Source organism: Armigeres subalbatus, chromosome 1 (assembly GCF_024139115.2).
Source record: "Armigeres subalbatus isolate Guangzhou_Male chromosome 1, GZ_Asu_2, whole genome shotgun sequence".
NCBI classification, from domain to species: domain Eukaryota; kingdom Metazoa; phylum Arthropoda; class Insecta; order Diptera; family Culicidae; genus Armigeres; species Armigeres subalbatus.
The window spans coordinates 151813568-151826477 of record NC_085139.1 but is presented as its reverse complement, the minus strand read 5'-3'; the positions used below and the strand labels follow the sequence as shown (position 1 = coordinate 151826477).

Here is a 12910-nt window from a genome sequence, read left to right as displayed (position 1 = left end):
CATTTAACCTTGGTCATACACATACAACACTGTACACCCAGCATATCATTTACCAAAACCAACCCTGCTACACTTAACATTATTAATAAATGAAGAATAAAGTGACTATACAATAGGTAGGAAACCACGCACTACTTTTGATTCGTAAAAAAAAGAGTAGAATATCTGATAATTTACACATAAGGTGGATGTACCAGTCGTTGCAATACTTTTTGGTTCATATTATGGCAAACCCCATTGTTTTGGCCATAATGGGACCACTAGTGCAACAACTGATGCAAAGGGCGTTACAAATTAAGCTATTTTTTTACAATTATGTTTTGTTTGTTTTGGAGGAGATTAAAGGTGTTATCGTATCATATGAAAATGGTTCACTGATCTGAACATGTCTTATGAACTGGTGCTATAACCACAGCTGGCACATCTACCCTAATGATAAAATATCCATTACGACTTGCTTAAAGAATGTTAGTGAAAACATAGGACGGTCATTACAACTAATTTCAAAATGTTCATTTGTCATGTACTGTCGATAACTGAAAAGCTGTTCCACACACATGGCAGCCAATGGAAAAGAAATAATGCCGATGTGCTTTACTACAGGTGTGGGCCAAACCCCAAAGTAGTATTTGTTGAACGAAAATTCGCTCTTTTGAGAGAGAAACTCTCAACTGGGTTGCCGAAGATGGCCGAATGTGACGTCACGTCTGGCATACGCAGTACAATTTTTATAACAGACGTGCCGTTTTATTTCGCCCACCCACTGTGGGAGGCAATGTTTACGTTATTTTTTCGACTACTACTGTAACAGACATAGAGGATTTTGGCCCACACCTTTACTGAAGCACATCGAAATAATGTAAAGGAAACTGCGGGGTCTACGGCCCTGTGTCTTATGCTTAAAGTGACAGTATGTGTTCCACATGAATGTGTTGTGATGTAGTTGTACATGGTTGAAGATCTAATGAGAAACAATAGGGAAAAAAGTTGGACCAATACTAAAGGGAATGTATAATTTACTCAAAGCTATGGTCGATGAGCTGCGCCTTTTCCCATTGCTTACGATTTTTTTCAACACACAATCTGAATATGATGTTGAACATTATGAGCAGATTCTTATGTTCCTATAAATTCACCTGCACCGTGATTAGTAATGTTAGTTACAAAGAATAGTTACATTTCAAGGTACTTACTAAATTTTCGCACCCAATCTGATATGCTGAATGATTCTAAAAGTGTCTTTTTTGTAACTATAGTGTTTCCTTTCGATTTTTCTCTAGCTAGTTTTTTTGTGCGCACTGGCGGCACGGGAGGTTCAGTTACATTAGATTCTTCTAAGATATGTATGACACCCGAGGTATCACCCTGTGTACTTCTCTCCTGAGTCGGGCTTGGGTTGCTTGCACGCTGAGACCTTAAAGAATCGTTGTCAAGGACCAGTTGGCATTCAGTTGCCTCCTCTCCGATTTCTGGTCTATCAATATCAATCATATCCATACTTTGAGTACAGTTGTCTCCAGGTTGGGGAAAATTTGATTGCTGTTTGTCCACAAAGATTTAAAATAGCATATAAGTTGAACATGAAATTTTAATCAGAAACAACACTTGAAAAAATGATTTTAGGTAAGATTAGTTTAAAACGTATATTTCATTATGTGTTTTTTTTATGCTAAAGTAACAAATATAATAAAAAGCTTTCTTAATCTACCTAACTTTGTTTGCTTTTATCATGCATTAGAAAAGTTAACAAGGTAAAAAAATACAAGAAAATTCGAAAAACACTAATAGATGGATAGATTTAACTATCTCCGTTTATTAAAATTATTCAGAGAATCCTCGTAGATCGTTACTTGTTGCAAGCAAGGATAAGAAAAAAATGACCACAATTTTTAAAGCTTTTTTATTTTGAATTTAAAAAATCCACATTTGTTTACCTTGTACCTTGATACTGCCTTTTTCGCTACCAGTAGTAAAGTCATCAAACTTTTTGATTTGATACGCTATTCTCTTTGGGAGCATCCATAAATTACGTAATGCTTAGGGGCGGAGGGGTTGTTTTGTCCGAATTGTGACAATCCATACACAATTTTTGAACGATTCATACAAAAAGTTTGACATAGTGGGAGTGGAATTCTAAAATGGTAATTTTGTGCGTTGCGTAATTAATGTATCTTTCCTCTGTAAATTTCACACAGAGACTTATCGTAATCAATTTCAGTAGTAATCTACATAGCTTTACCACATGTAGAATGCAACTTGTTGAAAATCGGCTAAGTTTCATAGTATTCAAGTTTCTCAGTTTCTAAGGCAAAACGTATTTTCAACATTTCTTTCTAACCAATCGTTTTATTTTCAATAACAAATAATAGAACAGAATTCCCCGTCGAATGCAGTTGGTTGCTATAAAATCGGTGAAGAATAAGTGCTAAAAATGGCAATGTTTTCTGAGCAAACACACGGACATTACTTCAATTCGTCGATATGAGTTGATTGATATTTGATATATGTATAAGACTACGTGTCTCTAGGCTTTCTATAAAAATATTGTGTTAAGAGCAAACATATAGGTATAGCCTGATTTTTTAAACGTCGTGTGTCCAAAAGACAGGTTCTTTTTATTTACTAGTGGATGAGATCATCCTTCATTCCCAATACAATTGTGTGACCAATGACCAGCCTTTAGAATCTAAATTGAATTATGTGTATTACCACTTCTGCTACGATCAAAACCTCAATGGTGGTAGCTTTTCACAGATATTGCGAACCAGTAGTGCAACAGACTGAAAGTGGATATACATAAGAAACACATTTTTTTGCATGTATGTATTTCAATAGGAAGGAATCAGCTTTGAGAAAAAGGCCAGCTTTTTTGACATAGGAAAACGAAATAAAAGAATTTTAATTATAATTCAATAGTTACTTGATTGTTTTTAATAGTTTCATCATTTTTACACAAATATTATATAAGCTGTTCAATGAAACCATAAACATGTGCTAAGTATTGCTTTTTGTTATTGGAAGGCCCAACATTAAATAGAGCTACAAACAAGTTACGCGGAAACATATGTGCAGACAATCGTTATAACTAAATTTTCAAATGACTATACCGTGACCTGCCCTAATTCCGAGCATCGCCTAATACCGTGGTTTTCATCAAAAATCAGAACCTGGCTATCATAGACATTGTATTATTTGGTGACATGTTCAAACATATTATGTCAATCTAGCGTAGCAACAACTCATCATCTCCCGGAAGATCCCTATTTGACTGCACTAGGCTGCAAGAATCGATGTCGATTGAACCACAATCCGTCAATGCCAGATTAGGGGAAAGTGGGCCAATACCACCATACAGGGCAAGATCGCCAACAACGTTTGTAGCATCAGTAAGCATTATTTTCACATTTTGTTTGTGCCTAATAGTTTACCAACATTAATAATTGGATGAGATTTGTAGAAAATATACTCGATAGAAGGAAACTTAGAAAATTTATCGGCTTGGGTAATACTGCCAGTTGTGTTAAAAACAATAGGTATTTTAAAGCCAATGAGTAATATCAGAATCCTAAATGCATCCTCAAGTGTTTACAAAAAAAGCAGAATAATTTAAATTTAAATTAGAGTTGATTCAAAACAACGGATATAAAGTTGACCATAATGGACCTTGCCCGTCTTGCCCCGAGGGGGTGGCAAACTCGCCCCGTAAATAAACGCTTCGAAAAAACTTTTTTTTTTAAACCAATTTATAATATGTTTAAACTTTAATAATCAATTCTTGCATGTTAATATTAAAGAATATACCCAAAATAGATGGCTAGGAGACAAATCCGCAGTATGCGGTGGATTTTCAATGTACACAAGAGCCAGTGCTTAGGGTGCCGATGTTACTCCATTTTCCCCTACATGTGACGCGGCACTAAACAGAAAATAGTCAACATGTGATACCACCACGACAGAGTATGTATCAGTGCTAATGGCTTAGGCTCACCGACCAATCGCGACCAGATGCCATATCCGAGGGAAGGAACTAATCATTTTTCATTGTTCCCACTTTTTCTCCTGACATCGATAAAATTTCCAGCAGATAGAGAGGAATAGTAGAGAAAATATACCATTTTATGGATAGCCTATTCAGACTACGTGCTATTATACCGCTTGATTAAGAGTATCTCGAAGCTACGTGATACAGTTTATTCGAAGTTAAAATTAGATATGTGATCCTTGACATCAAGATTCTATTAATCAAGCGATAAAGTTTGTATCTGAATAGGCTATACTATTAAGGCGATATTATAACATAGTTTTTGTTACAGCTATTATGATCATTTGAGGCACAGCATTACAGGATTTTTTATAAGACTTCTAGCAATTATATTCAAAACAAAAGCTCACCTGGTCTATGCTTGGCGATCTCAGTTGGTCTTCTTTAGATTGGACGCTTTCTAACCGCTTGGGACTTCGTGGCGTTTTTATATACATATCTAACGAACCGTATATCTCTTGCGTGGAGAGATTCAGTAAGCACCTTTTTTGGACAATATCTACCACAGCCAAACCATATTCATTGCCATATGCCATTCTGAAAATATAAAAAACGACAATTTTGGGTCATATGATTTTATTTAAATGTATTTAGATCTAATACTTACAACCCATAACTTGAATTGATGGTAAGTGCGGTAATTTGACCAGGATGAGTGCCATGTGTCCAAGGGGTTATGCATACTAATTGAGCTTGAAAACCTGGAGGTTTCCTTTGTGGTCCACTTTTCACTTTCAGCATTCCGTTGTACTACAACATATGAAAGCTTTTGCTACTTTTCGCTTTTAATATTTGTAACGTGCACTCAGTGTCCTACCTTCTTTTCGCATTCCACGGAATCGGTTTGCTTTGGCAGTGTCTTTGGAATAAATTCACATTCGGAACTGCCATCGTTATCCACCGCATTTTCATAAGAAATAGGAATTTCGAGCACCTTGAAATACAAGAAGTTATAATTTAGCGCTATAAAAGCATGATGAATTGAAAAAAAAAGCTTACGGCAATATCTCCTGTGCTTTCCGCTCGTTTAAATTTAAATAACGCTACGTGCCCACTATTTGTGGATATACATAGTTTTCTGTAAAGATAATAAAATTGATTTTTTAATGTGGGGCTGGCTATGTTGGTGTTTTCACATAGTTTTCAGTAGAGGATGGACACAAGGAAACGCGGATAGAATATGAAAACAATTGTGCGAACGGATAGAATATGTAACTTTGTAATTTTATGTAACAACAGCACATGAAAGGGAAGAAAATTTTAATTTTTTAGTTCATCTGATTTATCTAGGTAAAAGCTTCCATATACCGCTATTTAATGTGCTAACATCATATAACAATAGAATCCATTAAACGAAATTTATTTTCGTAATCTATTCACCAAGCACCAACGCAAAATTACCCATTTTTCTGCCCAAGCTTTCCATTAGCATATTTTTCTAGATCGAAATTTGCATTATAATTGAGTATATCCGACAACAAATCTGCGTATGCAATGATGGGAAATTATTTACGAATGTTTACGAAAAGGTTATACTTTAGGGGTGATCGGGGCAATATGGGCCACCTAAGGAAATCGTGCCGAAAAGCGCTGAAAATCTCAAAAAACATCATTCAAATGTAGTTGACTTATACTAGAGTATGTTACCTTTTATATTACATCGATGAATGACGAAAAATGCGTTTGGAAATTGTTGGAATGCACTTTTGAAAAGGTATTGATTTCAATGTGTGTTTCCGACTATACTGGGCAATATGATCCAACATTTGGGGCAGTATGGGTCACCCATCCAAAACGTTTATTTAGGCGAAAAAAGTATCGTAATAAGGAAGAATATGATATTCCTACAACAGTTTGGAGTATTCCATACCAAATAAAATAAATAAACCGCTCAACAGCAGACTGAACCGATGTGTCACTCGTCACCGTTGGAACAGCCACATTTCAATTGGTCAATGGTCATTTTTTCTGTTTCGCAGTAATGCGCTGTTGTAATTTTTCCGTAATGAATCTTACATATATGATAATATTTTTCTATTTGACTACCGAAATTTTAACTTTTTCGCATTTTTAGGCCTGATACCTTGATCTGTGCAGGTATGCCCATATTGCCCCATAGAGACTGGTTTGAAAAAAAAAGTTTTATGATAAATTTAGATTGGTATCAATACAAACATGTGTGCACAATATTCAATTTTAATATACCTTTTGATTGTGGTGTATTTTTTGACCTGTATTTTAATCAGTTTTGTGTCAAAATTTTATTTATAAACTTCAAATCTTATAATAATTTTGCCAATGCAGCGAAAATTTACATTTTCAAGTGTATTTTCATGTTTGAATTGAATTTTAATGCGGTTTTCACGTTGAGGTATATGTGGAGCATCCTCTAAAAGATCATATAACTTTTACATGATAAAACTTGTCAATAAGCTCAAAATGAGGGTGGCTCATATTGCCCCTACTGCCCTTACTATAAAAACTAACTTTTTATATGAGGCCTTTTCGGCGAATTGAGGTTCTGTCAGTAAGTGCGCAAACACGCCCCTCATTTTTGTGCAATTGCCCTTAACCTGTTGCCTCGCAAAAAATGCATTCAACGGAGAAATTTGTCTCATTGTTTCTTATCTAAAATGGGCCTAGTCCTACGGTTTTGCAAAACCCGGACCAAATGCCTCTGCGCTAGAAATAAATTCGAACTAAAAGGTGGTGTATCAATTAAAATCAGAATAAATTATTTATAATTATATAAATTATTATATTTATATAATTAATATATATTATAATAAATATATTATATAATTATTATATATTTAATTATAATTATATAAATTGTTTCAAGTTAGTAGTCAGCACTCAAAATTGCTATACAAAAATAGAATATGATGCAAAACAAAACGCATCGAGATTTTTGATGAATGAATTGAGCAGATTGTGTCAAACCCCTTGATAGAAAACTGTACTTTCTATAGTTAATTTCTTGTATTGATAATTACCTCGACTCTGCACATAATGCTATTGCCGATATGGATAACGGATCGTCGTCGCTGACGTCCATCGATCTCACTCTAAATTTTTCGAATATTTTTGACGTTTTTAATTTATAAAGCACTTGTAACGTTCCAGCACTTGAGTCCCAAAACTTGATTGACCCATCCTGGTGGCCAGTCAGCACTATTTCCGAATAACTACAAGACGTTGGCTGCCATTCTCCTCCGTTGATGGGCCATTCTCTTTCCGAGTACCCTGACCGGCGATTCGACGCACTTCTCCCCACTGAATAAAAGGCTGGAACTAAATCAGATGGACAATCCGCTAAATATGTACAACAAGTAACTTGTGACTCATGTATATCCATAGAATAAGGCGATTCAAACGTTGGATAACCAGTTGTTAACAAATCTATCAATACTAAATCATTTTGCAGTAGGACCGCAACAGCATATGGTTCCTGTAAATCTACGAAAAAGAAACAGTTGTTACAATATGAAAATCATATTAGGGATTGTTCAACTATTACGAAGCGCAAAAAAAAGGTGGTTTCAAGATCCCCGCCCCTTCAAAACCAACCAACCCTCACCAGCTATTGCGTTACGTAACATATGAACATGCCTTGATCGTAGTGTAGTAACTTACCACTACTCCATGGACTCTCACAAACCGTGAAAAAGTCAATAACCGGATGTTCCATTTCTAATACTGTGGTTGATTTGCCCTGAACTAATACTGTTATGCAATGAGACTTACTACTACATTTTTCGGTCGGTAGGCCACCAGAGAATATTGTAAATTGTTCACTGTAAAAAAAATAGTAATATGAATTGTGAGCAAAAAAACTGAACTGAACAAAGCTTACCCAAGTCTATTTGTTTTAACTTCCACTTTTTGAATTGCATTGCATGCTTCTATTTTTCCATCTTTATTTGTCTTAGCTGAAAAATATAATTATAAGGACAAATATCAAGCAAACTGTTGATGAAAATAGTTTTTACTTTTCTTGTATAAAAATGAATGATGTCTGTATATGTGTGAGTAACAACAAAAATATGCAATTTTTTATAACATCTCATCGTAATTTTGAAGCTTGCTTCTTGTAGTAACTTTATTACACATACATATCGAAATCACTCAAACAGCGACCTGGATGTGCTATATGTAGGACACATAACAATAATAATTAATGCTTCAATGCCATGCCCGCCGCTGCCAAAATCTAGGCGCTAACGTATATGCGCGAATAGCCAGCATGAGTTAACCACCAACAATTTGTATGGCGAAATACATCTAACGTGGATTTTTTCGGAAGTAGGAACTTGTTTCGAAAACATATTTGGTATCAGTTATGTAGCAAGGTACCTGCCATTCCTACACTTACCAAATATTTTTTTCATACATGTGTTTAATTTCGAGAAATTAAACCTTAGATGCCTTTCGTCATACTGTTTTCAGCAAGTTAACTCCTAGCGTGCCACTGTAAGCATGAATTAAAGAATAACTGATAGCAAAATAAAAAAAAAACTATTTTTAAAACACTACCCAAAAACATAACAAATAAAATTAAGATTCTTATAACAGTTTATTATCTTGGTTGTACTTAAATTTCTACCAGGCATTATTCATTGTCATATTACGAATTTGCGACGTACTCACCATGTGGAAAACCATGCACTAGAGGTTTAGGTGAAAGTTTTAAAGGCCACGTACACAAAGATCCATCAGAATGAGATGTGATGAAATGTTTTCCTTCGTGATGCCAGGAACACGATAAAAGAGGCTCCTGTGATATCCATCGTAGTTCTGCGCATTTTCCTCTCATATCCCACAGTACTAATTGACCTGTTTCAAATCCTATTAGTAGCTGAAAAAAATAAACATGAAAACTATTTTTTGCCTTATTAAAGTAATAGAGTGTGATATGTTTTGTGAAATACTGTTTTACATAATATTAAATCAAATAAGCTTAAATATAAAAAAACTAAAATCCGATAGCACTAAAATGAAAAAGGCGAAAGAATTAATTCCGTGAACTTTTGATTATTCAATATTGAAGCTCCATTAAGATTAAACAAGGCTTAAGATTAATAAAATCGAGTAATCGAACCAAAATAAATCTGAATGATTTAATAAAAAACATCTGCACAGCAGTCCGTTTTTCATATACAGTTGGAAATAAAAAAGTTAACAAAGTCGTTAAGTGAGTTATTCAAATTTCAAGCAGTTCAAATTTCAAAAATGTTCGAAAATAACAACTCCCATAAGTCTATTAGCATCATTTTGATAATATAGGAGTCCTGGCAAAATTTCAGGCAATTCGGTGGCCATTTAGGGGTGGCGCGAAGTCAATTTATGTTTATATGGAAATTTGTATGGGAAAAACGTAAAATTTATTCAAGTATCCCTACATCTGTCAAATCGTGATGAATTCAAATAAACATCCCCAACCTACCTTTTGGGAATCTATATAAATGAGACCTCCGGATAACACATTAGTTATGAGTTGATTGAACGGTTCTATTGACAGTGTGAATATGGGAAAAATTGCTAAAATGGTGTAATTAGCCTCAACGTAGCAGTGGAAATATAAATCAAAATTGATGAGTTACCCACTGGTTGAGCTCAAATAGATCCCAAAAATGGAGGTTGGGGATGTTTATTTGAATTCATCACGATTTGACAGATGTAGGGATACTTGAATAAATTTTAGATTTTTTCCAATAAAAATTTCCATATAAACATAAATGGACTTCGCGCCACCCCTAAATGGCCACCGAATTGCCTGAAATTTCGCCAGGACTCCTATATTTGCACAGCCTTATGTGCCGACACCTTCCTAAAACAATTTTAAATACTGATGGCAGTGAGATATTGTAAAAATAAGGCGGAATATATTCAATTACTCAACGCAAAATAATTTAGGCAATCAACATAAATTTAAAATGTTGCATGTAGGAATTTTTGGGTTAATTTACTTTTCATCAATTTAAAAGTTATGTGAAATATCGCATACCCTTATCACGGTTTGGCGAAACCGTCGAAAACAGCTTAGTCAGATTTACTTAACTGGAGCGCGGTGGATTGACATGTTCAAACGTGCTCACATATTGGACAGTGTACGATATAGCGGTACATAGCCGCGATCGTCATTGATGATGATGCATTGGCGCAATGTATAGGACACTAAGGAAAGAATTTGTTTGGGTGAGGAGCGCGGAATAATAACTTAGCCAAAATGATAGAGACAATAAGAGTCTTCATTGAATCTACATACACGTATACAGGTGTATTGATATAAAGGGGTTTGTTGCCCCGTATGAAAAACAGAGAGAACATGATTTTGATCTTACCAATATAAACTTGAAAGGAAATATTGATATTAGGGTCTGAGTGCTTCGGAAAAGGAAGAGCCGACCCGAAGGGGTAATGATTCTTTTGGGAAAGGGAATTTAATTTAAAGCCCAGTTGAAAGAAAGAAAAATATTGATTGATTGATTTTAAGAGTATACTTAAAATCAAAGAGTAATACAAGCGGTAGCTGTTAATAGCTCAGCGGTATGGTGCGCTGTTTTACAAAAGAACCCATGCTGGGTTCGAATACAAAATGTTTAAGTGAAGGTTTTCACAACTCCGTTGGTTTAGTAGTATCATGCATTATGAAACATTTGGGACTTGTTGAACATTACTCTGTGAGATAGCAATGGTCAAGTTTAGGTGTAAAGAAAGGGCAGGACTTAGAGATACTCATTTTATACAAAAGATATATTAGTAAATTGAAGTAGCCACTTGAATGTGTGCTCGAAATAAGAGAGTTTTAGAGAGTGGAAAGAGAACAGAATTTTTCCAAGAGAATTTCAAAGGGACATCCTAAAAAGGGGCAAAGTTTCGTAAAGTATGGAAGTCCAATATTAAGGCTGAATTAGCTAACTTATGACAAGAAATTAAATAACTATTGTAAAATTTGGAATAAAAGGGAGTTGTTTCGGAATTTATGGATTTTTTCAAATAAGCTGATGAAGCATTTCGTGCAAAAGAGCTTTAGGGAGCATCCATAAAGAATGCAAAGTTGAGTAATGAATGGAACCTCAAAATCGAGGATATTTACGAAGTTAAAATTAAAACCACTTAGTCTGAATCGATAAATGTGGGATGAGGAAAATGGTTACGTTACTTAAGGATTCTTGGACCTTTCGTGGGGTCCAAAGTCCAGTCTGATGCAATTCATGAAATCATTATGAAATTCAGAACTCGGATTGACTATAAATACCGTGCGCTTTTCCAAGCTCGGGGTCAGTCCCAAATATTCAGCAGCACCTTTATTGGAATTCGGCGCTTTCTAGGTTTCCCTAGCCGGCCTACCGAATACTCCAATTGAGCTCGGGGTCAGTCCCAAATATTCAGCAGCACCTTTATTGGAATTCGGCGCTTTCTAGGTTTCCCTAGCCGGCCTACCGAATACTCCAATTGAATCAGGGTTGTCCCTTAGACACCTCGACACTCGTGACTAGTGCACGAATCGAGATCTAAGTTTAAATTAATTAACTTCTTGAAAAAGATAAAAGTGAACAGTTAAAATAGTCCGTCGCGGTAATAAAATCGAAAACCGGTGTTAGAGTCCTCTTGATAAGTATCGAAAAAAAGTGTTAGAAACTTGTGAAAACTTCATACGGAAAATAGTGCGAAATCCGTTGAAATGGATAATATTTGAGTTTAATTTCTAGGGAAAAAGTGTAATTATAAGAAACAAGTGTTACATAGTAGAAGAAAAGTATAATTGTAAGAACTAAATAGTGTTACATAAATAAAAAGGTCTTATTCCAATCGTAATTGAGTGTTTGAACTTGAAAACTGAAAGCCCAGTGCCGCGCCGTCGGCTTAGAACGCTTAACACATCGTAGAACGCTTCATATATCGTGGTAGAAGCGTCTTAATAATCCGCTCGGGACATTTCCACTCCGTTTCATATTATCAAAATGATGCTAATAGACATATGGGAGTTGGAATTTTCGGACATTTTTTAAATTTGAACTGCCCTGAATTTATGCTGTAAGAGGATTTGGAAAGAAGAAGTGAACATCACATTTTCCCCTACATCTTGTGAGGTAACCCAGCTTTTTCGGCGTTCAGACGACAATCCAAACGTTCCACTTAATTTCCTTCCCAAAAGGTTGATATTAGGCTGTTATAAAAAAAACCTATTATCTATAATTACATGCTGTCTGAGACAGTTCTTGAGCGAGTGCAACACATCAGGGATTTATGAGCTAGACGACGCACTAACCTACCGTTTTCAATACGATAACGTGATTTCTAAGGCAAACCGACAACTTGGCTTTATAATGAAAATCGCCAAAGGATTTCGTGACCCATATTGCCTGCGATCGCTTTATTGTGCGCTTCTACGATCAATACTCTAGTTTGCTGTAAATGTCTGGTGCCCTTATCAAACCATTTGGATCTTGAGGACGATAAAGTTCCAGTGGTGCTCAAAGCTGACCCCATGACATCCGCTCAACTACTGTATCGTTTATTTGGTCTGGGACATCGCAACTTTCCCGGTCGACTGGATGCAAGGTATATCTTAGTGAAGTTGCCCAAAAAAGGTGACCGAACTGTTTGCGATAACTGGCGAGGCATTATATTGCTGTGTACCGTTCTCAAAGTTCTACGCAAAGTAATCCTATATCCCGGAAACAGGTGAAGATCGATGATAGCTGGACATCGCTCAGGATGGAGATCTTTCAAGTCGGCCCTTTTCACCACCGGAGGTGTACAGGAACCAAAAGTAAAGGCAACAGTTTCATGTTTCTTATTAAATTTTCGACCAAAAGACCTGTTACACCTGTTCAATCGTATTTAGTTTTTCCCTGAAGA

General features: G+C 35.6%; 1 protein-coding gene across 11 annotated transcripts in view; it reads right to left on the bottom strand.

Annotated features, from left to right (window-relative positions):
* Nucleotides 1-12910, bottom strand: part of LOC134205279 (syntaxin-binding protein 5) — a 75617-nt gene that overhangs the window by 29333 nt on the left and 33374 nt on the right. For 9 of the 11 annotated variants that reach the window (XM_062680392.1, XM_062680389.1, XM_062680390.1 and 6 more), the window contains 9 exons: nt 8693-8900; nt 7899-7974; nt 7679-7839; nt 7039-7501; nt 5042-5120; nt 4860-4976; nt 4650-4792; nt 4393-4579; nt 1194-1539 (listed from right to left, as the gene is read on the bottom strand). In XM_062680392.1, coding sequence (XP_062536376.1) covers nt 1194-1539; nt 4393-4579; nt 4650-4792; nt 4860-4976; nt 5042-5120; nt 7039-7501; nt 7679-7839; nt 7899-7974; nt 8693-8900 — 1780 coding nt within the window. The remainder of the gene's footprint in view (nt 1-1193; nt 1540-4392; nt 4580-4649; nt 4793-4859; nt 4977-5041; nt 5121-7038; nt 7502-7678; nt 7840-7898; nt 7975-8692; nt 8901-12910) is intronic. The other 2 variants (XM_062680395.1, XM_062680396.1) reach the window with 1 other exon arrangement.